This window comes from Mercenaria mercenaria, chromosome 13 (assembly GCF_021730395.1).
Source record: "Mercenaria mercenaria strain notata chromosome 13, MADL_Memer_1, whole genome shotgun sequence".
Taxonomy (NCBI): Eukaryota; Metazoa; Mollusca; class Bivalvia; order Venerida; family Veneridae; genus Mercenaria; species Mercenaria mercenaria.
The window spans coordinates 25,672,071-25,699,267 of record NC_069373.1 but is presented as its reverse complement, the minus strand read 5'-3'; the positions used below and the strand labels follow the sequence as shown (position 1 = coordinate 25,699,267).

The following is a 27,197-nucleotide window of genomic DNA, read 5'->3' as shown; positions in this document are numbered from 1 at the left end:
AGAAATTTTTTGGAAAATTTTCTGATGTACAATCAAGTAACCCCTGGGGCGGGGCCAATTTTACCCCGGGGGTCATGATTTGAACAAAGTTTGTAGAAGTCGACTAGGCAATGTTACATATCGAATATCTAAGATCTAGGCCTTCTGGTTTATTTTAAGCAAATTTATGAAGATTTCCCTATGTACAATAAAGTAAACCCTGGGGCTTTAACCTAGTTCACACGTTCTTGCCTTTTTCAGCCGTGCGAAAGCCAACCATATAGTTTTTTGCAGTTACACCAAACAATACAGTACATACTGCCACTTTGCCAGCTTTTGATGGTGGAGGAAAACCACTACAGGTGCCTCTGGGCTACTACAAAAAGTAATTTCACCTCGGGTTTTGCAAGTGCAAATGGTCGTCAGTCCTTTGAATTTCGTTTGAAGAATTCAGTATCTTTAATGAATCTCAAATGCCCATTTTTGTTTTGAAAAGTGTTCTTAGTGCAGTGCTAGATACGTGTATAATCTTTTTTGCTCATACATAATTATTTAATTGCTCCTTATGTTAATCTGCTATTTTGTTTTATTCACAAATACCTTTTCAACAAATAGCAGTTTATTCATGGTCTATAACTGCAAGTTGTTGATGTATACAGGCAAACGGTTGTGAGCGATTGTTTCAAATCTAAATAAGCAGAACTTTGCAAAATCTCACATGACTGTTTTAAAGAATAGTGTTCATTTATCAAATCACTTATTTCTAACCTGCCAGCCATATGTAGCTTTAATCAACATATAACAAGGTAGATCGGAACTCTTCTTTGCTTGTTTACGATCCCGGATCCCAGACACAAGAGTTACTCCCCTTTTGTGCAGTTCACGCATTTGCTCTTTCTGTCAACAAGATCTTACACTGTTATTTTGTACATCGCTAGGTACTGTGCATTGTTTCACATACTTAAAGTCCTTTTGTATAAGAAATAAATATTTTAGAGACCAGACCCGAAAGTGCAACCTTAATGTTCAAGTAAGGGTAATGACTCTTGCATGTCTAAGATCATTTGGCTGTAGTTAACGTTTGTGTAACATATTTCAAAATCTCTCGAGGAATAATAAAGTCATACGCCGCACAAGAAATATTGCTTTATAAACCTATGAAAAACATAAATATATTTCAAAATTGGTCTATGTATGTAGAAATTGCCAGTCCGACACAAAATACTTAAATATAGCTCTGTGTTAAAGATTTTTTGTGATACTGACATTGGAGGTGGTCATTCGAGACTGGGCCTTACATATACTTGTATCATTGGTAACACATGTTTGAAGGTTAAAAATCAGTGCTTAAAGATCAGTTCATGCATGTAGAATCAGAGCCCGGACAAGACGAAAGGAATTAAGCAACTTTTAGACTCTAAACCAAAAGGAAATGATAATGAAATCAACCAGAATTACTCGACATGGTAATAAGGACCATACATAAGTATAATATTATAGAAACTGCTTACTGACTGCAAGTATACACATTTTACACAAATGAGACAAAAGAAATCGCAAAAACACAGGCAGATTAAACAGATACAAAATATACATGAAGAAGATACACTACAGGGCATATAACATGTCTACAAGACAGTTTTTTTACTTTTATACAGCTGCCTATTGCAAATACTGCGGCTGTTTTCGACAGTCTTTTTTTTTTTCGACCATGTCTATTTAAAGGGAATTCCTATAGTTTTTTATGCGCATCTTTCTGCGCAGCCTACACTTTCTATGGAAAACTGAACTGAAGTCAACATCTGTTGAAACATGTTACAGACAATCTTAAATATGAGGAATCTTGAATGAAATAACATTTTTGATAAAGTTATCAGTAATCAAATGTTGATACTGGTTTATGTTATATTGACAAGTATCATGCCTAACAGGTATCTTGCTATTTTTGTGGTTGTGTTTTCACATCGCATTTTAGTACAAAGACAGTGTTGTTCATATAATGTAAGATAATTGACTTAGTACTGATAAGACAATATCACCTTTCAGATTATTAAGTATTCAATTATAGAAAGAATTAAGAATTTTTAAAACTTTTTTTTAACTTCTAGCAGACATACATGTAATCAATTTGGCCAGGTTCGCGCCATTTTCCGTCCGAACAGGTGTTGTATTCTAGCAGTTAACATAAAATTTAGCCTGGTGACCCATACATTTTAAGCCATTTTTATGCTCACAATACAATTATCTATACACAAGAAAAACAGGAAAAAATTCTATGAAAGAGTTTTTTCAAAATTTAAAAAAATATTCTTCACTATGGGTATTTTTCAATGAAAAAAGTTCCCAAAAGTGAATATGAAACTGTATTTTTGTTTCATTTGTACCCATTATTGTATTAGGATAGAGTATTACAAATATGACTATGATATCAAATAAGTATATAATAAAATATGTAAAAAGAAAAAAACCGTATTGTGCTGTCTTGATGTATATTTTGGTTGGTATTTATAAAAAAGCAGAAAATTATGAAAATGTTGAAAAATCGCTGGCAGTTTCAGCAACAGTGGGTGTGTTCAAAACAATTTTTCACAAAAACAAGCCTGGTGACCTATTGTTTTTATTTGTTCATTGTTTTCAGCACAAATTTTCCTATCATATATGTGAATTTAAAAAAATTCTATGAAAGGAAAAAAACTATAGGAATTCTCTTTAAGAGCTAATATATTTTTTCAGGAATAACGTAGAACCCGGAAACTTATCACAGGTGTTCCGAAAGGACACATCCGTTAAACCAGATGATAAAAGTTTTCACAGATTGTTCATAAACAAAACAATTTGCGCAAAACTTTGGATTTTTGCTCGATTTTTCAAACTGAAGAAACTGTTAGCGAATATCTAAAAACATAACAATCGTTTATGGTCCATAAATTGTAAATGTAAGCCATGTTCATTCCTTGACAAAACTGTCAAGTTGATTTGCAAGAATTAACTTCGTTTCAATAAAAATAAATGAAAAACTTCACCTACAGATTTCCAGCTGGGTTACATTTCCAGCGGGCATTAAGATAGCCGGTTATCCAGTGTGGATAAACCAATGAGAGTTTTGGATGTAGAATGCCTGACATATTTTATCAGCAAAATTATTTAGCTCTGCCTTTACACCTGATGACAAAGTTGACTGAAGTAATTATGTACATGAGAATTAAATCCAGTTGAGATAGTTACTGTTATCATCAACACCCTTGTTATCCAGATAATACGAAATGCTGTGATAATTCCAAAATGCTACAAAATGGCCGATCAGCGATTTTGAAAATTTCAGGTTTTTCGTTAAGTTGCTGCGGCTTGATAAGAGACTTTAACCACCAGATTTTGCAAAAAAACGACTAGTGATTTGTTTCCATGGAATTCAAACTATTTAACTGTAATTTTGTGAATACAATACACAGTATGTTAAATAATTTACGAAAATAATATAAGTTAAGTTTGAAAATTCATAAAAAATATTCAGAGTGGTTTTTTATGCTTGTAATTCACTGTATTTACGGCTCTACCATTTTACTATCTGACATAGTTTCAAGTAAGTTGTTTACTTCTGCCGTTTTTATGACAAAACCATTTATATTGATCCTTGTGTGAAAAATGGATAATGCCGAAAATGACCATGGATAATACCCTACATGCATTGTCTTTGAAAGTGGATAATAGCCGACATTGATTTCTTTTCATTGACATCCCATTACAGATTGACCAGTTTTGTGTGTGTGAACATGTTTTTGTAAATTACTTTGTAACAACATGATGGTATGAAACTTTTAACATTTTCTTATACTGGTAACAGGCACAGCGTACAATTTGCACCTTCCTGGTATCAAGTACACATGTGTATAAGTATTATTTTTCCCCGCTGTCCCATTTTACCCTACGGTTTCCATATTCCATATAAAGTACATAGATATAAGACAGAAAAACAAAGGTTGCCGAAAAACTTCAACCTTAAAACTAACCTAAGTATAACTTCTTGGTGACCTTGACCTTGGGTATAATGGATTCAGCCCCTAAATATACTTTGTTTGTATACTGGACAATGTTTATGTGAAGTTATAGTAAGATATAAGTAATATTAACATAGATATTACAGAAAAACGAAGGTTGCCGAAAAACTTTAACCTTAAAAATAACACAAGTATAACAGCTTGGTGAACTTGACCTTGGGTATAATGGGCTCAGCCCCTACACATAAATTGTTTGTATACTGGACAATGTCTATGTGAAGTTACAATAAGATATAAGCAATAGTAACAAAGATATGACAGAAAAACAAAGGTTGCCGAGGCGAGTAGAATAGCCCCTTATTCTCCAAATAGTGGTGCTAATAAGAGCTGTCACAGGAGACAGTGCGCTCGACTATTTCGATGCTGGATAGTGAAACTAAGCACATTTGACGAAGCTGGAGCTGTCACTTGAGTGTTTAATGACTCCAATGTGGATGAAATATTAGATAATAGCTTGAGTCTGTGTCAAAAGTATTTAGAGAGATAAGGAAGGATCAAGTGTATCAAATAAGTATAATTCTTAGCAAAAAGGGCGCATAATTCATTAAATATTGATGCAAGCATGATGCACCTTGTGTCGTGTTGAATCAATTCCATTTTGAAATAACTGAGATATAATGAAAATGCATCAAAATTTAACTTTAATTCTAATTAAAAGGGGCATAATTTATGAAAAATTGGTGACAGAGTTATTGACCTTGTGTCATATGATGTGGGTGATAAGGTGGAACAACTATTTTAAGTTTGAATCAAATCCATTCAGAAAAAACTAATTTGGAGTGAAAGTGCATCAAAACTTTAACCTGAAATTATTAGTAACAAGAGATCACAGAGTGATCTTGGCGCCCACCAATGTGCCATTTTAAAGTGTTCCAAATTTCAAGACTTATTGACTAGCTCAAGGTCAAATTTCATTTCCGTACACAACACTGTGCATGTGGTCCAAATTCGAAAGCTGTAGCTTGAGAAATGTGAAAGTAGGTCACTAGATCAGTTTTAAGGACAAAGTTCTTTGTACACAAAACTATGCATGTGCATCAAGTTTGAAGGCTGTAGTTTGAGAAATGTGAAAGTAGGTCACTAGGTCAAAATCAAGGTCAAATTACACTTCAGACTACAAATCTATGCATGTGGTCCAAATTTAAAGCCTGTACCTTCAAAAATGTGAAAGTAGGTCACTAGGTCAATGTCAAGGTCAAAGTTTGTTTCGGTACACAATCCTATGCAAGGGGTCTAAATTTGAAGCTTGTAGCTACAGAAATGTGAAAGCAGGTCACTAGGTCAATCTTAAGGTCAAAGTTCATTTCGGTAAACAAAACTATGCAAGTGGTCCAAATTTGAAGGCTGTAGCTCAAGAAATGTGGAAGTAGGTCACTAGGTCAAAATCAAGGTCAAATTTTATTTCGGAACACAGAACTATGCATGTGGTCCAAATTTGAAGCCTATATCTCCAACAAGAGATCACAGAGTGATCTTGGCACCCACCAATGTGCCATTTTTGAGTGTTCCAAATTTCAAGACTTATTGACAAGCTCAAAGTCAAATTTCATTTCCGTACACAACACTGTGCATGTGGTTCAAATTCGAAAGCTGTAGCTTGAGAAATGTGAAAGAAGGTAGGTCACTAGATCAATTTCAAGGTCAAAGTTCTTTGTACATAAAACTATGCATGTGCATCAAGTTTGAAGGCTGTAGCTTGAGAAATTTGAAAGTAGGTCACTAGGTCAATCTTAAGGTCAAAGTTTAATTTGGTACACAAAACTATGCAAGTGGTGCAAATTTGAAGCCTGTACCTTCAAAAATGTGAAAGTAGGTCACTAGGTCTATGTCAAGGTCAAAGTTTGTTTCGGTACACAATCCTACGCATGTGGTCTAAATTTGAAGCCTGTAGCTACAGAAATGTGAAAGTAGGTCACCAGGTCAATCTTAAGGTCAAAGTTCATTTCGGTACACAAAACTATGCATGTGGTCCAAATTTGAAGGCTGTAGCTTGAGAAATGTGAAAGTAGGTCACTATGTCAATCTCAAGGTCAAATTTTATTTCAGAATACAGAACTATGCATGTGGTCCAAATTTGAAGCTTGTACCTCCAAAAATGTGAAAGTAGGTCACTAGGTCAATGTAAAGGTCAAAGTTTGTTTCGGTACATAAAACCATGCATGTGGTCCAAATTTGAAGGCTGTAGCTTGAGAAATGTGAAAGTAGGTCACTGGGTCAAAATCAAGGTCAAATTTCATTTCCGAACACAAAACTATGCATGTGGTCCGAATTTGAAGCCTGTACCTTCAAAATGTGGAAGTAGGTCACTAGGTCAATGTCAAGGTCAAAGTTTTTTCGATACACAAAACTATGCATATGGTGGTCAAAATCAAGGTCAAATTTCATTTCGAAACCAAAATTATGCATGTGGTCCAAATTTGAAGACTGTTCCTTCAAAAATGTGAAAGTAGGTCACCAGGTCAATGTCAAGGTCAAAGTTTTTTCGGTACACAAAACTATGCAGGTTGTCCAAATTTGAAGGCTGTAGCTTGAGAAATGTGAAAGTAGGGCACTAGGTCAAAATCAATGTCAAATTTCATTTTGAAACACGGAACTTTGCATATGGTCCAAATTTGAAGCCTGTACCTTCAAAAATGTGAAAGTAGGTCACTAGGTCAAAATCAAGGTCAAAGTTTTTTCCGGTGCACAAAACTATGCGTGTGGTCCAAATTTGAAGGCTGTAGCTACAGAAATGTGGAAGTAGGTCACTAGGTCAAAATCAAGGTCAACTCATGTCAAGGTTCATCTGCCACTCAAAAATATACATGTGGTCCAAGTTTGAATGTTGTAGTTATTGACAAGAAGATTTTAAAAGCTTTTCCCTATATAAGTCTATATGAAGCATGTGACCCCCGGGGCGGGGCCATATTTGACCCTAGGGGGATAATTTGAACAAACTTGGTAGAGAACCACTAGATGATGCTACATTACAAATATCAAAGCCCTAGGCTTTGTGGTTTGGACAAAAAGATTTTCAAAGTTTTTCCCTATATAAGTCTATGTAAACCATATGACCCCCTGGGCGGGCCATATTTGACCCTAGGAGTATAATTTGAACAATCTTAGTTGAAGACCACTAGATGATGTCACATACAAAATATCAAAGCCCTAGGTCCTGTGGTTTTGGACAAGAGGTTTTTCAAAGTTTTTCCCTATATAAGTCTATATAAACCATGTGGCCCCCAGGGCGGGACCACATTTGACCCCAGAGAAATAATTTGAATCATTTTGGTAGAGGACCACTAGATGATGCTTCATACCAAATATCAAAGCCCTAGGCCCTGTGGTTTTGGACAAGAAGGTTTTCAAAGTTTTTCCCTATATAAATCTATGTAAATTATAGAAATAAACAAAGTGCCATAACTCACTCATAAATTGTTGAACCAGTCTGATTTTCAGGGGGACACAACTAGGGTACCAACACATCATTCTGACAAAGTTTGGTCAAAATCCCCCCAGTAGTTTCTGAGGAGATGCGATAACGAGAAATTGTTAACGGACGGACGGACGGACGGACGGAATGACGGACGGACGGACCACGGACGCAGAGTGATTTTAATAGCCCACCATCTGATGATGGTGGGCTAAGAATGTGAAAGTAGGTCACTAGGTCAATGTAAAGGTCAAAGTTTGTTTCGGTACACAAAACTATGCATGTGGTCCAAATTTGAAGGCTGTAGCTTGAGAAATGTGAAAGTTGGTCACTAGGTAAAAATCAAGGTCAAATTTCATTTCGGAACACGAAACTATGCATGTGGTCCAAATTTGAAGCCTGTACCTTCAAATATGTGAAAGTAGGTCACTAGGTCAATGTCAAGGTCAAAGTTTTTTTCAGTGCACAAAACTGTGCATGTGGTCCAAATTTGAAGGCTGTAGCTACAGAAATGTGAAAGTAGGTCACTAGGTCAAAATCAAGGTCAACTCATGTCAAGGTTCATCTTGCCACTCAAAACCATACATGTGGTCCAAATTTGAATGTTGTAGGTTATTGACAAGAAGATTTTAAAAGCTTTTCCCTATATAAGTCTATATGAACCATGTGACCCCCAGGGCGGGGCCATATTTGACCCTAGGGGGATAATTTGAACAAACTTGGTAGAGAACCACTAGATGATGCTACATTACAAATGCCAAAGCCCTAGGCTTTGTGGTTTGGACAAGAAGATTTTCAAAATTTTTCCCTATATAAGTCTATGTAAACCATGTGACCCCCGGGGCGGGGCCATATTTGACCCTAGGGGGATAATTTGAACAATCTTAGTAGAAGACCACTAGATGATGTCACATACAAAATATCAAAGCCCTAGGCCCTGTGGTTTTGAACAAAAGGTTTTTCAAAGTTTTTCCCTATATAAATCTATATAAACCATGTGATCCCCGGGAGGGGCCATATTAGACCCCAGGGAAATAATTTGAATCATCTTGGTAGAGGACCACTAGATGATGCTTCATACCAAATATCAAAGCCCTAGGCTCTGTGGTTTTGAACAAGAAGATTATCAAAACTTTTCCCTACATAAATCTATGTAAATTATAGAAATAAACAAAGGGCCATAACTCACATTGTTGAACCAGTCTGAATTTCAGGAGGACACAACTAGGGTACCAATACATCATTCTGACAAAGTTTGGTCAAAATTCCCTGGTAGTTTCTGAGGAGATGCGATAACGAGAAATTGTTAACGGACGGAAGGACGACGGACCAGAGTGATTTGAATAGGCCACCATCTAATGATGGTGGGCTAAAAATGGGGATAATTCACAACATAATGGTGCAAGAGTTATGGCCCTTGTGTCATATGATGTGAGTGATGATGCTGAACAACTACTTTAAGTTTGAATCAAATCCATTCTGTAATAACTGAGATAAAGTGAAAGTGCACCAAAACTTTAACCTAAAATTCTACGTAAAAAAAGGGGGATAATTCATGAAATATTGGTGCCAGAGTTATTATCCTTGTGCCATATGATGTGGGTGATGATGTTGAACAACTATTTTAAGTTTGAAGTAAATCCATCCAATAATAACAAAGATAAATAGAAAGTGCATCAAAACTTTAACCAAAGTGCGGACGCGGAAAGATGCCGACGCCAGGTCAAGTAGGATAGCTCTCAATACTTTGTATAGTCGAGCTAAAAACTGAAACAAACCAAAACAGTTAAATTCTGTTAAAAGTGCGATGAATATTAAAGATATAGACATTTACCCGTTTGAAAAAATGTTTCAGGAACATCTGGTACTGTGTTTCAGGAACATCTGGTACTGACTATGTGTATAATACATTGCAATGAGCATGCTACAGCAATAAGTTACCACATTTCATGCGTATACTTCTTCAAAATACAACATTCTACCCTAAGAACAGCATATGCAAAATTTCAAACTACGACAATGGATGGACGGATGACCACAAAAGCTCACTGTGAGCTAATAAAAACAAAAGGCCCAAATTGCCCTAAATCACACTCCTGAAGAAAACCTCAACCATCTGACTTTGCTTCTAACTAGGTTTAGTGAAAATCCTTTAAGCTGTTCATTAAAACAGAAGTTATTTAAAACTTTTTTTCTACATTTTGCTGTATATTTTTTTCTATATTTTGCAATAAATTGCCCAAAAACACTTTCTGAAACTGAACTGAATTAAAGAAAGGTGAAAGAGGAAAAAACCTCATTATTTTGAAAACCACCTAAATACCTTGCCACTTTGCAGCTCGGTATTCACATATTACACGCACAAGTTAGTATAGTGATGCATGCCTCTACTTTGGTAGATATCTATTACATACATGATTTCAATATAGTCATGAAATGCTCAATGTACTTGTAGAATGAGGACTAACTGATCTTGTCTATGGTCTATAGGTTCAATTCTATGAATTAACATGCAAACTAGTATTTGGGAGAAACATTTGGTGACACTTATAACAATCAATACCTTTAATTCAGCATGTGTAGCCTTGTACTGTTCATTTAAAAGGCTGTATTTGGCACTCTCCTCTTTTCTTAGTGATCTTTCTTTTTTCAATTCTGGACTCCAGAATGTTTTAATACTATTCATAGTCGAGCTTAACTTATCTTTGGTAGAGTCTAAATCTTGTTGCATTTTGGCACATTCTTTATTTAAATCAGTAATTTGAGATTGTAGTTCTAATATCAATGAATCACGACTTAGATTTCTAAACTGTTCCTGAGTCTGCTGTAGCTGCGAGGTAAAGTCAGGTCTTTCTCTTGACCTAGATCGATTATTGATGTGATAAAGATGTTCTCTTTCTAAAGACCTAGCCCCCATGTGTGGATATTGCTCTCTTTCTTGTGATCGCTCTCTGTAGTTCATTGATGCAGTTCTTCGCTCCACTTTTGATACTGGCATTGTATTAGAAGTGTTTACTTCTGCATGGTGCTGATCAGATGTTGGCAGCAGCATCTGCAACCTTTCAAACTGCCGTTCTAGAGATGATTCTCCAGAAAACAATCCTGAAAATTCACTTTTCTCTAAAGACCTATGACGTGTAGAAGGTTTACTGCTGGCTTGACTTGACAAAAAGGAAGAATGAACTGGACTTTGGTAAGGACTCCTACCCTGTAATTTGACAGCAGTATTGCTACTTTCTACATTTAGGCCTTTCCCAAGATTGTATGCATCACTTATAGATTGTAAAGTTTCCATTGGCAAATCAAGCGGACTTTGTGGACTATGTGCACGTATTTCTTGCGAACTTGTTGAACAAACTAGATTTAATGTTCCTGATCCAGATATTGATCTTGATGGGGTACTAGTCTTACTTTGTTGCTTATCATTGCCTGAATACATACTTTTAGGCAATGATGAATAGCTTTGAGACGATACATTTGTTTTTTCTGACTTTTTTGTCATTGCACTTATATCCTTAGCACTTGGGGATTTTTTCTTTTTTTTAAACATGTTGCAGTTTTATTTTGTAAGGCTACAAGCGTCAGAATTATTGAAATATAAACATTTAAAATAGCACTTTCTTTCTATCATCTCTTACGCATCCGTAATAATATCTGAAATATTGTACTACACTCTATAGTCAAAATAATTTGACATTTAGATTATATTTGTGACGGGGCAATCTAAACGTCAAAACTTCAAAGGACCAAAATAATGGAGGATAAATCATGTAAAGTTATTGATTTTATCGCTTGCGCATAATGCTGTGTAGATACAGTAAACGTTAATCGTGTACAGCACATACATAGGTTTAAATCACCAGAAAATTCGTAGTTTTGGAAATTATTTGATAATTTTTACATAAATTAATGAGGAACTGAATCCCCTTTTGATATATGTATACGTTTGATCATCTGTTTTGATGCTCATGAGTTTATACTCCCATTTTTATTTTGCTGTCAAATAGTTATAAGTGACATTTTATTATGCCAAATTACAATAGTTTGCAAAGCAGGCAATATTTTACTTTGCTCAAATAAAACATAAATGCATTCATCAGATATGCAGTAAGATTATATTATTTTTTTCTTACTTTGGTGTATTTTTTTGTCTTTTTAATAATGCAAAATCTCCAATCCTTTAAAAACCTAATTCTTACAGAAGCAACTGTTCAAGAATTCAGATCTTGGTTGTCTCTTTCCCTCAGCTATTTTTCAAATTCACAAGACAATCCGGAGACTGAAATTTTGAATAAACTTTAGATTTTTCACTCTGCTGTAGGCTAAACACCTTGTATCATTTAAAAACGTTAATTTATTTTAACTGAATATGGTTTTGCTGCTCTTTGTCAAACCTTGTAAATAATGAATGTCATGTTTCTAATAGGTTTTCACTGGAAGTTAGAGCTGTAAGAAAGGTTTATATATTTCTGTGTCCTCGCTGTTTTGATAATGAATGACTGCTATTAAAAAATATGCAAAGTGACTTAAAAAATTTTTACGGGAATGTTTAAACCCCGGAAAAGTATTGACGGAAAACCTGGAAAACATTTAAATGATTATAACCTTAAAACTATGTGTGCTAAAACTTTGAAATTTGGTACATATTTACTACACTCTACTTTGTATATTAAATATTATATTAAAATACTGAATTAATTTGATAAATTCCTAGGGCGCTATAGAATCCTGAAATTGTCCGTTTTTTTCAAGACCAAAATACCGATTTGAATTTTAATAGCAAAACCTGGAAAACATTTAATTCGTTCTAAATTTAAAACTATGTGTGCTAGAGCTTTGAAATTTGTTGCAGAAATACTTCACCCTACATTCAAAAACATATTACAAATCTGAATTAATTAGATAAATTTCAAGGGCCTTACAGAGTCTTGAATTTAACCGTTCTTAAAGACCAAAATATTCCTATCTCTGAAATCCAGGACAATACATTTAGGCCTATGTTCGTAACTTTTAAAATGTGTTTATAACGTATCTATATCTAAAACCTTTCAAAATTGTAAAAAACATACTGACAAAATATTAACTGAATCCTGAAATTTATTTGTTGAAGATCAGCGTTCCCCCCCCCCCCCCCCCCCCCATTCCCCACCAATAAATCATATAATTACAAACATTTAATAATTTCTGTTTGTTTGTTGGTTTTGTTTTCAAATAAAAAATGTGAATTGTACAATGGTCCCATCTGGTCCCATTGATTAATCTTTGCCAACGATTTATGATTTATCGCATGTTCAGCCACCAAAGAAGAAAAATTCTGTTACTCTGTTTGATCAATGTTCACGCGTATTTATGATGGTGTCTGGAACTAATTTTGAGAACTACTAATTTATAAATGGGATGGTATAAATCAATTAATTAAATTATTGATAGGTAATTTTAATGACCTTGTTTAGCTCAATCAAGCAATACTTAGACGGTGGCTCGTATCTGAAGTGATTTATACTTTACTTGAAAATATTTCCATCATATTCCAGTAAATAACTATTACCCCTCTTTAAGGTGTAACAACAGATTTGTAAAGAAAATTAATATGTCAATCAACATGGTTGAATCTAATTTTTGTTGTGTGTCTCAAGAAGCCTGGCGTTTTGTACAAGCAAAAAGCAGAAAACATCTGAAATAAACCGAATATGATTCGGATGCGACTCGATGAAAGATCGCATGCTATAGGAATGTTGGAAGCAGGAATGGCTGACACATGCCTGTCTATGATCCTGTCCACCTGGAATAAAGCAGGAAACATACTGAAGGTCACTTCTGAATAATTGTTTTCTTTTGTAATGATATTAGAGAACATTCTTTCAAAGAATATTGACAACTGTAATATGAATAACAAAGCTTATCTTACGTGATAACATGTTTTCTGCTTTTTGCTTACATGAAACGCCAGGCTTCTTGAGACACACAACAAAAATTAAGGATGACTACCCGTAATAGGCCTCAATTTCACCAAAAGTGTACATACAACTTGATAATGTAAGCTTTGAAAATGTCAAACGAAAGAAATAAGGTGCATATTGACAAGTTATATAGTGTCAGAAGTTCTCAAAAATTTCCTTTAGATTACCTCCCCTGATAATTTTGGTTTTTCATGAATTATCTCCCCTGAAAACTAGAAAAAATAATTTTCTCGTTTTCCCTACGGTGAATTTTCCATTTCTTTTTTATATTTGTATCAGAATTATATAATGCAGCTTTCTACCGCAAAATTTTCTCGAAACTCAAGCTCAGATTCCCATCAATGTTAACTTCAATACCGATTATCTCCCCTAAAAATGATAAAATTCGAAAAATCTCTCGGTGAAACGTTTTTAATTTTGACTGTCTTTAAAGTGACCAAATTTCATTTAGATATTACCATCCAGTTACAAGATACGAAATATGGCTATTACACCATGTAATCCTTAAATCAAATTTTAACAAGAGGACCATGATGTTCCTGAATCGCTCACCTGTCCCAACATGACCCAGTTTTGAACTGAGTATGACGTCATTTTTTTCTATTATTTGACATAGTGACCTAGTTTTTGAGCTCATGTGACCCAGTTTTGAACCTGACCTAGATATCATCAAGATGAACATTCAGACCAACTTTCATACAGATCCCATGAAAAATATGGCCTCTAGAGAGGTCACAAGGCTTTTACATTATTTGACCTACTGACCTAGTTATTGACGGCACGTGACCCAGTTTCAAATTTGACCTAGATATCATCAAGATGAACATTCTGACCAATTTTCATGAAGATCCATTCAAAAGTATGGCCTCTAGAAGGTCACAAGCTTTTTCTATTTTTAGACCTAATGACCTAGTTTTTGATCGCAGCTGACCCAGTTTCGAAATTATTCTAGATATCATCAAGATGAACATTCAGACCAACTTTCATACAGATCCCATGAAAAATATGGCCTCTAGAGAGGTCACAAGGTTTTTCTATTATTTGACCTACTGACCTAGTTTTTGAAGGCACATGACCCAGTTTCAAACTTGAACTAGATATCATCAACGTGAACATTCTGACCAGTTTTCATGAAGATCTTGTGAAAAATATGGCCTCTAGAGAGGTCACAAGGTTTTTCTATTTTTAGACCTACTGACCTAGTTTTTAACCACAGTTGACCCAGTTTCGAACTTGGCCTAGATATCATCAAGATGAACATTCAGACCAACCTTCATATAGTTCCCATGAAAAATATGGCTTCTAGAGAGGTCACAAGGTTTTTTTATTATTTGACCTACTGACCTAGTTATTGACGGCACGTGACCCAGTTTCAAACTTGACCTAGATATCATCAAGGTGAACATTCTGACCAATTTTCATGAAGATCCATTCAAAAGTATGACCTCTAGAGAGGTCACAAGGTTTTTCTATTTTTAGACCTAATGACCTAGTTTTTGACCGCAGCTGACCCAGTTTCGAACTTGACCTAGATATCATCAAGATGAACATTCAGACCAACTTTCATACAGATCCCATGAAAAATAGGCCTCTAGAGAGGTTACAAGGTTTTTCTATTATTTCACCTACTGACCTAGTTTTTGAAGGCACGTGACCCAGTTTCGAACTTGACCTAGATATCATCAAGATGAACATTCTGACCAATTTTCATGAAGATCTTTTGAAAAATATGGCCTCTAGAGCGGTCACAAGGTTTTTCTATTTTTAGACCTACTGACCTAGTTTTTGACCGCACGTGACCCAGTTTCGAACTTGACCTAGATATCATCAAGATGAACATTCTGACCAATTTTCATGAAGATCTTTTGAAAAATATGGCCTCTAGAGCGGTCACAAGGTTTTTCTATTTTTAGATCTACTGACCTAGTTTTTGACGGCACGTGACCCAGTTTCGAACTTGACCTAGATATCATCAAGATGAACATTCTGACCAACTTTCATAAAGATCCCATGAAAAATGTGACCTCTAGAGAGGTCACAAGCAAAAGTTTACGCACGGACGCACGGACGACGGACGCTGCGCGATCACAAAAGCTCACACTGTCACTTTGTGACATGTGAGCTAAAAATACAAATGACAAAATCATGATCTGCATGTGCACAGCCAAGCACGGGATTTTCGTGAAATTAAAAATTATTTTACTGATATGTGTTACAAAGGCATTCAGGTCAATAAAACGATGTTTAAAAATCATAAGCTTACCTTTTAAAATAAACAAGAGGGCCACGATAGCCATATACATCGCTCACCAGAGTTGATCTGGCCTCTAGAGTGTTCACAAGCTTTCCCTTTGATTTGGCCTACTGACCTAGTTTTTGACCCCACATGACCCAGTTTCAAACTTGACCTAGAGATCATCAAACAAACATTCTGACCAAGTTTCATAAAAATTGGGTCACAAATGTGGCCTCTAGAGTGTTCACAATTTTTTCCTCTGATCTGGCCTACTGACCTAGGTTTTGACTCCACATGACCAAGTTTCAACCTTGACCTAAAGATCATCAAGACTTACATTTTGACCAAGTTTCAGAAAGATTGGGTCACAAATGTGGCCTCTAGAGTGTTCACAAGCTATTCCTTTGATCTGGCCTACTGACCTAGTTTTTGATCGCACATGACCCAGTTTAGAACTTGATCTTGAGATCATCAAGACAAACATTCTGACCAAGTTTCATAAAGATCGGGTCACAAATGTGGCCTCTAGAGTGTTCACAAGATTTTTCTTTGATCTGGCCTACTGACCTAGCTTTTGACCCCACATGACCCAGTTTCGAACTTGACCTAGAGATCATCAAGATTAACACTCTGACCAAGTTTAATAAAGATTGGGTCATAAATGTGGCCTCTAGAGTGTTCACAAGCTTTTCCTTTGATCTGGCCTACTGACCTAGTTTTTTACCCAAAATGACCCAGTTTCGAACTTGACCTAGAGATCACCAAGAATAACATTCTGACCAAGTTTCATAAAGATTGGGCCACAATTGTGGCCTCTAGAGTGTTCACATGGCAAATATTGGCGGACGATGCACACCGCACGCCGACGGATGCCGGACAATGACCAGTCACAATAGCTCACCTTGAGCACTATGTGCTCTTGTGAGCTAAAAATATATCTGCATGCTTCAAGGGTCTAGTTGGAAGTTTTGCTCAGTATATAATGATAAATATTAATTAATAAATAATTAGCTTATCAGCTACTGTTCAACCCTTATTTTACCAGCAGCAGGGGTCTGTATATTGCACAATCTAATCAGAGGGAGTCCATGTATTGGACGATCCTGTATATTGGGAAGCGGGTATGCGTTAATTCAATCAGGCTGGCACGTGTTTACCTGTTCAAAATATTACCCCAAGTGTTTTATGAAAGTGTTAATCAAGTAATTACTGCCACAGCTCGTTATTAAAGCCCAACATTCAATTTTATCATCTAAATATAATATTTTCCGTTCTTAAAAGTGAATATAATAAAATAAGTATAATTTATCAACTTATGTATAGTTTTCAGGATGTTACCATTTTATCAGTTATAAAAAAAGGTTTCCTTGAAACTCAACATATTATTATAAATAAATTTTATTTACTGTTCCCAGGTTGCGGTTATTGTCAGTGGGGCTTGATATACCTCATATGAGATCTCATTTGTACAATTGTGTAGAAAATAGTTCATTCACCCCATTTCCTAAAATACAAAAGATGCCTACAATTAAATGCCATGTAAAGAACACAGAGTACAAACTGTCCGAATATACTGTATCTGTAAATTACCTGACGTTGTTGGTGATATGGTCAAGTGTGACAACAAATTCTGTAAAATAAAGCGGTACCATAAAATGTGTGTTAGCTATGTAGAAACTGTAAGAGGACTGAAATGGCTTTGTAAACAATTATAATGGTAATACGGCATAATGTTGTGATATAGGATACAGATTTCAACCGGTACTTTGTTAAGAATTTTGTTGATTGTACATGTAGATTATGTTGATTATTGAGTTAGTAATTTAGATATAAAATGATTGAATTGAATTAAATAACTGAATGGAGGTTTTGGTTACTATCTTACCTATCTTACATTGCACGTATATTCTATTTTATGCCTTATTATAAATACTTGTTATGAACAATTTTAGTATTCTAACACGATCCGCAGCATCTGATATATAAACATATAGCGAAATCGCCTATACATTAATCTACAATAAAATATAGCTCTTCCATTCCGCCCTACGATTGTAACTGACTGTGAGATTTACTCTGCCTCGACCCGTTATATACAGTATAATACCAACTAAATATTCGACTTTTTCAGTGCTAGTAGTAATAAAAAGTACATCAAATTTTCTGAAACAAACAATTTCTAACTGATGAATTTATTTGTTTATATTTTTACCGTAAGAAAATGTTTCAGCCCGGTAAGTTTCAATTTCAACACCAGTGCATCTATGTCTGGTTGTGTGTGTAGTTTACAATTTCTGCGTTGAAGGCACCACAAATGTCAACTAGATTCTACTTTGACAGTAAATAAATCAGAATTCATGTTCCAATCTTCCAGACTCAAGTGTTTACCTGTTTATATGCCGCCGCAATGTTCTGGCGTGTATGTTTCAGTGCCATCATGTAGGTGACGTGTACTATTTTTAGAAACTGCATATATAAACTTTGAATTCAGTATTTACCTCTGATATCTATATCCGACCTTAGATGTTATTTAAAAAATAACATTTTCACGGCAATACCTACTTAACACTTTAATTAAAATTTACTGAATATCGGAAAATTCCGTTTGATGCAACGCTTTCTATTCGTGGGGAGGTTTTTATAATAGCATATGGCCAGCCGAATGACATATCGTGCTAAAATGTAGTGCTGTAAAATGCGAAGATTTGCATGGTTAGAATCGAAATAATAAATATGTTCCAATAATTTTATCAGTTAATAAAATATGGGCAGTCTTTCGGATGCGAATATTAAATCACTCGTGCTACGCACTTGTGATTTAATTATTACGCATCCGAACTCCTGCCCATATTTTATTAACTGATAAAATATAGGCACATATTTATTATTTCTTAAATAAAGCAATGTATATTATAAGAAAATTAAAATATTGAAAAATCCTTACTTCTCTTTTGTATCCCCATTTAATTAAAGTAACCTTTAACTGGTCACATGATCATGATTCTATAGCGCCTTTGAAAATTATCTAATTAATTCTGTTCCGTAACATGTTTTTAAACCAAGGGTGTAGTATGTCTGTATAAATTTTCCAAGCTATAACACACATAGTTTTAAATAAATATAAATTTAGAAGTCTTCCGGGTTTTCTGAAATTTGGTATTTCGGACTTGAAAACAAGAGGACCATGTTGGTCCTGAATCGCTCACCTGTCCACACGCAACCAAGTTCATTGTGGCTAAGTTTCATTGAAAACCACCAAGTAGTTTCAGAGTAGAGATGCCATAACAAAAATTGTTAACAGACGGAAGGCCAGACCATGGACAAAAGGTGATCTGACTAGTCCACCATCTGTAGATGGTTGGCTAAAACAGAGTAACCTCTTGGGAACTTGGCCTAGATATCATCAAGGTGAACATTCTGACCAATTTTCATGAAGATCCATTAAAAGATATGGCCTCTAGGGAGGTCACAAGGTTTTTCGATTTTTAGACCTACTGACCTAGTTTTGGATCACAGTTGACCCAGTTTCGAACTTGAACTAGATATCATCAAGGTGAAAATTCTGACCAATTTTCATGAAGATCCATTGAAAAGTATGGCCTCTAGGGAGGTCACAAGGTTTTTCTATTTTTAGACCTACTGACCTAGTTTTGGACCGCACATGACCCAGTTTCGAACTTGACCTAGATATCATCAAGATGAATATTCAGACCAACTTTCATACAGATCCCATGAAAAATGTTGCCTCTAGAGAGGTCACAAGGTTTTTCTATTATCTGACCTACTGACTTAGTTTTTGATAGCATGTGACCCAGTTTCGAACTTGAACTAGATATCATCAAGGTGAACAATCAGACCAATTTTCATGAAGATCCATTGAAAAAAATGGCCTCTAGAGAGGTCACAAGATTTTTCTATTTTTAGACCTATGACCTAGTTTTTGACCGCACGTGACCCAGTTTCTAACTTGATCTATATTCATCAAGATGAACATTCAGACCAATTTTCATGAAGATCCATTGAAAAATATGGCCTCTAGCAAGGTCAAAAGGTTTTTCTATTTTTAGACCTACTGACCTAGTTTTTGAAGCAGTTGACCCAGTTTTGAACCTGACCTAGATATTATCAAGATGAACATTCAGACCAACTTTCATACAGATCCCATGAAAAAAATGGCCTCTAGAGAGGTCATAAGGTTTTTCTATTTTTAAACATACTGACCTAGTTTTTGACCGCATGTGACCTAGTTTCAAACTTGACCTGGATATCATTAAGGTAAACATTCTGACCAATTTTTTATGAAGATCCATTGAAAAATATGGCCTCTAGAGAGGTCACAAAGTTTCTCTATTTTTAGACCTACTGACCTAGTTTTGGACTGCATGTGACCCAGTTTCGAACTTGACCTAGATACCATAAAATATTGCTTCTAGAGAGGTCACAAGGTTTTTCTATTATTTGACCTACTGACTTAGTTTTTGATGGCATGTGACCCAGTTTCGAACTTTAACTAGATATCATCAAGGTGAACATTCAGACCAATTTTCATGAAGATCCATCGAAAAATATGGCCTCTAGAGAGGTCACAAGGTTTTTCTATTATCTGACCTAATGACCTAGTTTTTGAAGGCACGTGACCCAGTTTTGAACCTGACCTAGAAATCATCTAGATGAACATTCACAGCAATTTTCATGAAGATCTCATGAAAAATATGGCCTCTAGAGAGGTCACAAGATTTTTCTATTTTTAGACCTACTGACCTAGTTTTTGACCACACGTGACCCAGTTTCGAACTTGATTTATATTCATCAAGATGAACATTCAGACCAATTTTCATGAAGATCCATTGAAAAATATGGCCTCTAGCAAGGTCAAAAGGTTTTTCTATTTTTAGACCTACTGACCTAGTTTTTGAGCAGTGACCAGTTTGAACTGACCTAGTATCATCAGATGAACATTCAGACCAACTTCATAAATCCATGAAAATATGGCTCTAGGAGTCAAAGGTTTTCTATTTTTAGACATACTGACCTTGTTTTGACAGTGACCTAGTTTCGAACTTGACCTAGATATCATTAAGGTAACATTCTGACCAATTTCATGAAGATCCATGAAAAATATGGCCTCTAGAGAGGTCACAAGGTTTCTCTATTTTTAGACCTACTGACCTAGTTTTGGACCGCATGTGACCCAGTTTCGAACCTGATCTAGATACCATCAAGATGAACATTCAGACCAACTTTCATAAAGATCCCATGAAAAATGTGACCTCTAGAGTGGTCACAAGCAAAAGTTTACGCACGCACGCACGCATGGACAACGGATGCCGCGCGATCACAAAAGCTCACCTTGTCACTTTGTGACAGGTGAGCTAAAAATGTACAATTTTAGGATTCAATGGCACCCTAGGAAATTACCAAATCAAGTCAATATTGTTTGATGTTATTAAGTATAGGGTGTAGTATATATGTACCAAATTTCAAAGTTTTAACACTTAAATTTAAATTCATAACCATTTAAATGTTTTCCGGGTTTTCGGTACTTTGGTAAACGGACAATTTCAGGATTCTATAGCACCCTAGGAATATATCCTGTAAATTCAATATTGTAGTATGTTATTTAATGTAGGATGTAATATGTATGTACCAAATTTAAAAGTTGTAACACATATTGCTTTAAAGTTACAATCATTTAAATATTTTCCAGGTTTTTCCGTCAAAACTGTTGTGATTCGAGGCTTCTGGTAAACCAGGAGCCCAGTAAGCTCAGTTGGTAGAGCACCTGACTTGCAAGTAGAGGGTCGTAGGTTCGAATCCTACACTGGGTAGATGTTTTTCTCACCAAAATACAACATTATACAACAAAACTTTTCCGGGTTATAAACCTGCCCCTGAAAAAGATTATTCTCAACTTGTTCATTGTCCTTTTAAGTTTCAGGTCTTGACTGCATTCACATAACAGCCAGATAAGATTTTTGGCCATACAGGCTACAAAACGTGAGTTTATGTTAAGAAAGCCAGCAAATCAAAAGACGTCATTTCTCATGAGCCTCACTCAACACCTTTGGATGACTCGATGGTCAGTCAGCAATAATACAAATATTGACATATTTTAGCACATAAAAAATGATGATAAAATCCACAAAAAAGGAATAAAGTAAAGGGAGACATGCTGTAATTTATAACAATAATATTTATTTGTATATAATAGATCTAGATTACTAATGAAATACATGTTAGACTGCTTAAGGACATCAAAACTAATGACTCTAGGATAATCATAAGTTTAATTTGAATTTATGGCAAATTCGTGACATAAAAGGCATTTAAAGTAAAACCTATAGCAGCGATGAAAATGTTCCACTATTTTGGTCTTTCCAGTGTTTGACGCGAGTGGAGATATTGCCCATATGAAAAAATCCTAGGATCGCGTCAAAGTAGTTAGACTACTACACTCTACAGCTATACGAAGTTTTGACGCTGAATTTCCAATCTGGTTCGTGCGAAACTAATGAGAGAAGTTGATTTTGGATAATAAACGAAACGTGACAGTCTCAGAATCATAAATTAGACGTCCATTTCCTGTTTACCGTAAGAACATGTTTCTGTGAACATCACTCAGCTGGTGGAAGTTATTATATACAACTTATTTCGAAGTAAATCTAGACTTGCAAATAATGTCTACAGATGGCACCAAAGCAGTTAAATTTGGACAGGTAAGATGTTCTTGAAGTTCAGCTGATGACAAATAATGAGTGCCAGCTCATTGGTCGAGAGAATGATTCAGCTCAGCATTGAAATTTCGCGAACTAAGGACTATATACTGAGTACAGTATGCTATTTTGAAATTATGAATTAACTATAACATACATAATAAAGCTGAACTATACGTGTGTAAGTGAGCTGAGAGCTATTTTTCTATTTCCATGTAGAGTAACTTCGGATAAATTCGACAGTCGTGTATATTCGACACCTTGAATTAATATCCGTGTGGAAAAACCCATATAATGTCCTAGAATAATTCTTCTTAGGTAATTTTTATGACGTCATATTTATGTATGACATCATGAGAACATTTTGATCACACAGGTGTTCTTTCCTTTTCCGATACGCTCATCGGGTAACTTCGACAGTCAAATTCATTTTGAACGAAAACCGCAGTTACAGTTTTCTGTAAGAATGGTCAGCGAAGCTAAGGTATGTAAAACTATTCGTACAATTGCATTTTGACTTTATTTAACCGAAATATAAACAGAATTACAGTCGAAACTCGGTATCTCAAACTCGCTTACCTCGAAATTCCGTTTAAGTCGAAGAAATTTTCAAGTCCCGTCAATTTTCCTTCTTTATATATGTAATTCAACTCCGGTTACGTCAAAATTTGACTTACCGAGACTCCGGATGTGTCGAAATGGATTTTCAGTCCCGTCAATAAATTTCAAGTGCATTGTTAACTCGGTAAGTCGAAGTGAGAAAAATATGCGATAAAATTTCACACATGTCATTGTGAATGTGTTTGGTTTTTAACACATGTACATCTATATTGCCTAACCAGAAACCCGTGATGCCGACATATCAAAGGTGCGGCGAATATCAAATGGATCAAGGTGTTATAAGGAACTTTAAAGTGCATTACAGGAAACAAGTGATTACAAATAAGATTCGCGCCTTGGATAATGGGACTGATATGTGTATCAATGTCTTGGACGCGTTACGCATGTTACACCAAGCCTGGGGGTGTGTGGCCCAGGCAACTATCGCGAACTGTTACCGGCGTGCGGGCTTCAAAGCTGGTGAGGAACAGGATCCCGTACCTGTGCCGTTACCGGAAACAGATTCTGAGGAAATTGACGACGATATATCCTTAGCCCAGTTGTCGCGTTTGATAAGGGGTGCTACTATGGAACAGTACGTGGATGTTGATATTCAGGTACCAACATGTGAAGAAGAAAGTGACAATTCAATAATAAGTGACATTATTTCTGCACGTAACAGAGAAATGAGCGACGACGAAGAGGAAACCACGGAGGTGGTACAGCCGCGACCAAATCTGGAGTCTGCATTGAATGCGTGTGATGTTCTCTCTCAATTCCTGGAAACTTGTGACAATGCAGAAAGTGTGATTGCTGCCATTGCTAAGGTCAATAACTTTGTTACAAATGCCCATTTACACAAACAGTTTACGAAGCAGACAAGTCTTACACATTTCTTTAAGAAAGTAGACACGTGTAATTCTGACAGGTGTTAGAAAATCACAGTTACGTTAAGTAATGAATCATTCTATATGTAACATGAAACATGTTTTGGTTTAGTTTGGTTTAGTTTGATAATGTTTGTTTAAATGAAGAAATATGCAGGCCTCGACCTTAACTTTTGTCAGCAGTTGCCAGCAGGTCCACCAATTGCTAAAATCTAGTAGACCTGCTCAGACTTTAGTGGACCTCCAATTCTATCACATAAATTGTGATGCTGTAGACGTCATAACTTCATGTGACTCAAAGCAACAGGACTTATTTCTAAAATAATTAAAAATGGAAGACTGTAGCAATCTGTTATCCCAAAAAATAATTATTTTGAAAAGTGTCCCAAAATATGGACACAATAATCATCATCCTCCCGACCCGTGTTGAAAGTGAAAAAAGAAAACATCAACAATTAATTATCGGTAATTATTCTGATGATAAACTTAGCTAATTGACCTTGTTTTCATCTTCAATTAACACCCTCTCAAAGAGCTAAAAGAAGTGTGTCGTTATTCGTGGCATCTGAAGCGGAGATCAAAGCGGTATAGTTTCCCCGAGATTGTCATGGCATTACGTCATGTTTTCGCGCCATGTGACACATCACTGTCTGATCGTACTTTCTCGATTCCTTTAATTGTTGAGAAGAAATCAGTAAAAAAGTTTTTTCTTTAATTTTTTAAAAGCGAATGTGCAATATCCCGAATAAACTGACATGTAAATGTGTCAAACCGTGAACGATGATAGTGGATGTCCTACCTCTGTGACCTATTTGCCCTCAAGAAATTTACATTATTGTTTGAGAAGAATATCTAACAAAGTGTTGTGTCAAAAAATACATGTACAAAGAATCATTTAAAACTTATTAAAAACCGCAACGACATCATACTGCTTTTTTTTAAAACCACATTTCTATTTACGTTCATTAGGTCACAGAACCTATTCTGCCACGCTAACAAATCTGTTTGCCAAAAATTGTTTTACTCCATGTATTTAAATTGCTGCCGCTTTTTCATTATATTGTGTTTTTTGTACTTTCTGGTCAAAAGTCTGAATTTTATTACCATAGTATGTACCGTTTATTTACTTTAAGAAAGAAATAAATAATCAAGATCACGCTGTTTGAAATTTTACAAAACATTATATGAAAATTTGATCGTTTTTAAAGAATTTTGCCTACATTCCTGTCGATATCTTATTAAAATTGTTATAGAATTCAAACTGTGTTAGTTCTCAAGCGGTGTTGAAAATTTAAAGCGATTATATTAAAAAAATGAATGCACTACGCGCGTTTTTTGTGTCAAAGTAACCGCGATGTAAATTAGACATTACAATAGGGCGCACATGCTTGTGGAATGGAAAATTACCAGCATGACGTTTTGATATTTTTACGATTCGCGGGTAAATTCCAGTCAGTCCAGGTAATTTTGCCTGATGTAATTTCTCAATTTGGTAAATACCACGTAAAAACCACTCGCCCGATCGGTGGAGTAGTCCATTCGTGCTCTCCTGACTTTAACTCGCCAATGCTTACAACGGTAGAATGCCGTACTTAAGGCAAAATCAACTTTCGTTTTGTGAATTCGCCGATATGGGTACGATTTTCCCCCCTATTTGTTTACTTTTAAGGGTTTTATTTTATTTGCAGACCGTGACTGAAAATTGGTTGACCGTCGGTCTACCCAACTTTTGATAGTTAGTGGACCTGCCGATATTTTGGTTGCGTCGGTCCAACGGTCCACCGCTAAGGTCGAGGCCTGAATATGTCGACTTCCGGTTTCCGGAATTCTACTTTCGTTTTTGCCCACTTTGGCGTTCATATCGAACGTTATTCTTCAATCGTGTGTCATTCATTTATCAGATGTGCTGTAATAATATTTATCACATGTACTGAATATTGATGTGTAAGGTTTTCATGATGACTGATGCGCATATACCGGAGATGTTACTTGTCGTACATGTATGTATGTATTGTGTATTTATGATTATGTTTATGTGGAAATAAAAAAACAAAATGTACTTTAACTTTATAATAATTTTGTGTTGCGTTTTAAAAGATTTATTGCAAAGTATATTATATTTTTAGTGTGCCCAATAGCAGCAGATTAATAATGGCAACTTTTTTTCCATCATTTCGTCCTTACATGTCCCTCCTCTTAACTCGAATTTCGGTTATCTCGAAATAAAAAGCATGGTCCCTTGAAATTCGAGATACCGAGTTTCGACTGTATATTTGATGTTGATGTTTATGCGATAGGTATTTCAACAACAACACGTATTATGTATAGTTTTTTTTATCTCATCAACGTTTCGGCTAACGCCTACATCAGGATAATACACATACAAATATAAACAACGGACGTGACGTAAAACTGATAACGTAACGTCAAATGGCGGGAAAACGTTAATCAAAATATCAAAATGCAAATACATATAATTAGATACATATAATTAGTACAGGGTACTATCCCGGATATGAAAATACCAAAAATTTCCTATAGTAAGATTACATAAAAAAGCGGCGATAGGAAAAAACGGAATAGTACCCAGAGTATATGTGTAAATGCACAACTGCACATGCATAATATTCATGAATTTAATCTATTGTAAATAGCAGTTTTGAATTTAATCCTTCCGGACTTTTTGTTTTTAGTTTATGGATCCAGAAAGTTTCTTTACAGAGACGGTCAATATTATTTTTCACAATATCAATCGGCATAAATGAGAAGTCATTCATACAATGATTATTTGCATTAAAGTGAGTAGCAACATTGGAAGAGAATGCAGAGTCAATGAAATTACATATATCAAATTTGTGGCTGTTCATACGTTTGGAAACAGGTTGCATAGTTTGTCCAACATACTGCATGTTGCACTTTTTGCATGTTATTAAGTACACTACGTTTTTAGTTTGACAGTTCATGTTGTGACGTAAATTGAATGTCTCCTTTGTAACGTGACTCGTAAATGATGTCCCAGTATTAATACGCGGGCAATGTGAACAACGGTTTCTTTTACAACTTTCAGATGCGCAAATGTTCGTACTGTTAGTCGTAAACTTTGAGCTTATCAAAAAGTCTTGCAGATTCTTAGGCCGATTATATGCTACAGTAGGTTTGTACGTATTATGCACAAAATTAACACCTTTGTTATTTGATAACTTCAAAAGATCCCAGTATTTATTAATTGAACGGCCAATATTTGGTAACGACGGATTATATACCACTGTGAATGGGAGTACATTTTTCTTGTCTCTGGTTGAGGAATTTAGTGCGTCACTTTGTGTAATATGTGATACTTTTTCAAAAGCTGCAT

The 27,197-nt window shown here is 35.4% G+C and overlaps 2 protein-coding genes across 16 annotated transcripts in view; one reads left to right on the top strand and one right to left on the bottom strand.

Moving 5' to 3' along the window:
- LOC123529310 (ELKS/Rab6-interacting/CAST family member 1-like) overlaps positions 1-22,238 on the bottom strand; it is a 423,378-nt gene extending 401,140 nt beyond the window's left edge. The window contains exons 1-3 of one of the 9 annotated variants that reach the window (XM_053521350.1): positions 21,981-22,108; positions 11,580-11,725; positions 10,010-11,100 (exon numbers count right to left, since the gene is read on the bottom strand). In XM_053521350.1, the coding sequence (XP_053377325.1) occupies positions 10,010-10,996 (987 nt within the window). In that variant the 5' untranslated portion in view covers positions 10,997-11,100; positions 11,580-11,725; positions 21,981-22,108. Of the gene's footprint in view, positions 1-10,009; positions 11,121-11,579; positions 11,726-21,980 lie in introns of all 9 variants that reach the window. The other 8 variants (XM_053521352.1, XM_053521353.1, XM_053521354.1 and 5 more) reach the window with 8 other exon arrangements.
- Positions 22,235-27,197, top strand: part of LOC123529306 (DNA repair protein RAD52 homolog) — a 199,916-nt gene continuing 194,953 nt past the window's right edge. For 5 of the 7 annotated variants that reach the window (XM_045309591.2, XM_045309587.2, XM_045309585.2 and 2 more), the window contains exon 1: positions 22,235-22,358. In XM_045309591.2, the coding sequence (XP_045165526.1) occupies positions 22,320-22,358 (39 nt within the window). In that variant the 5' untranslated portion in view covers positions 22,235-22,319. The remainder of the gene's footprint in view (positions 22,359-27,197) is intronic. The other 2 variants (XM_045309586.2, XM_053521362.1) reach the window with 1 other exon arrangement.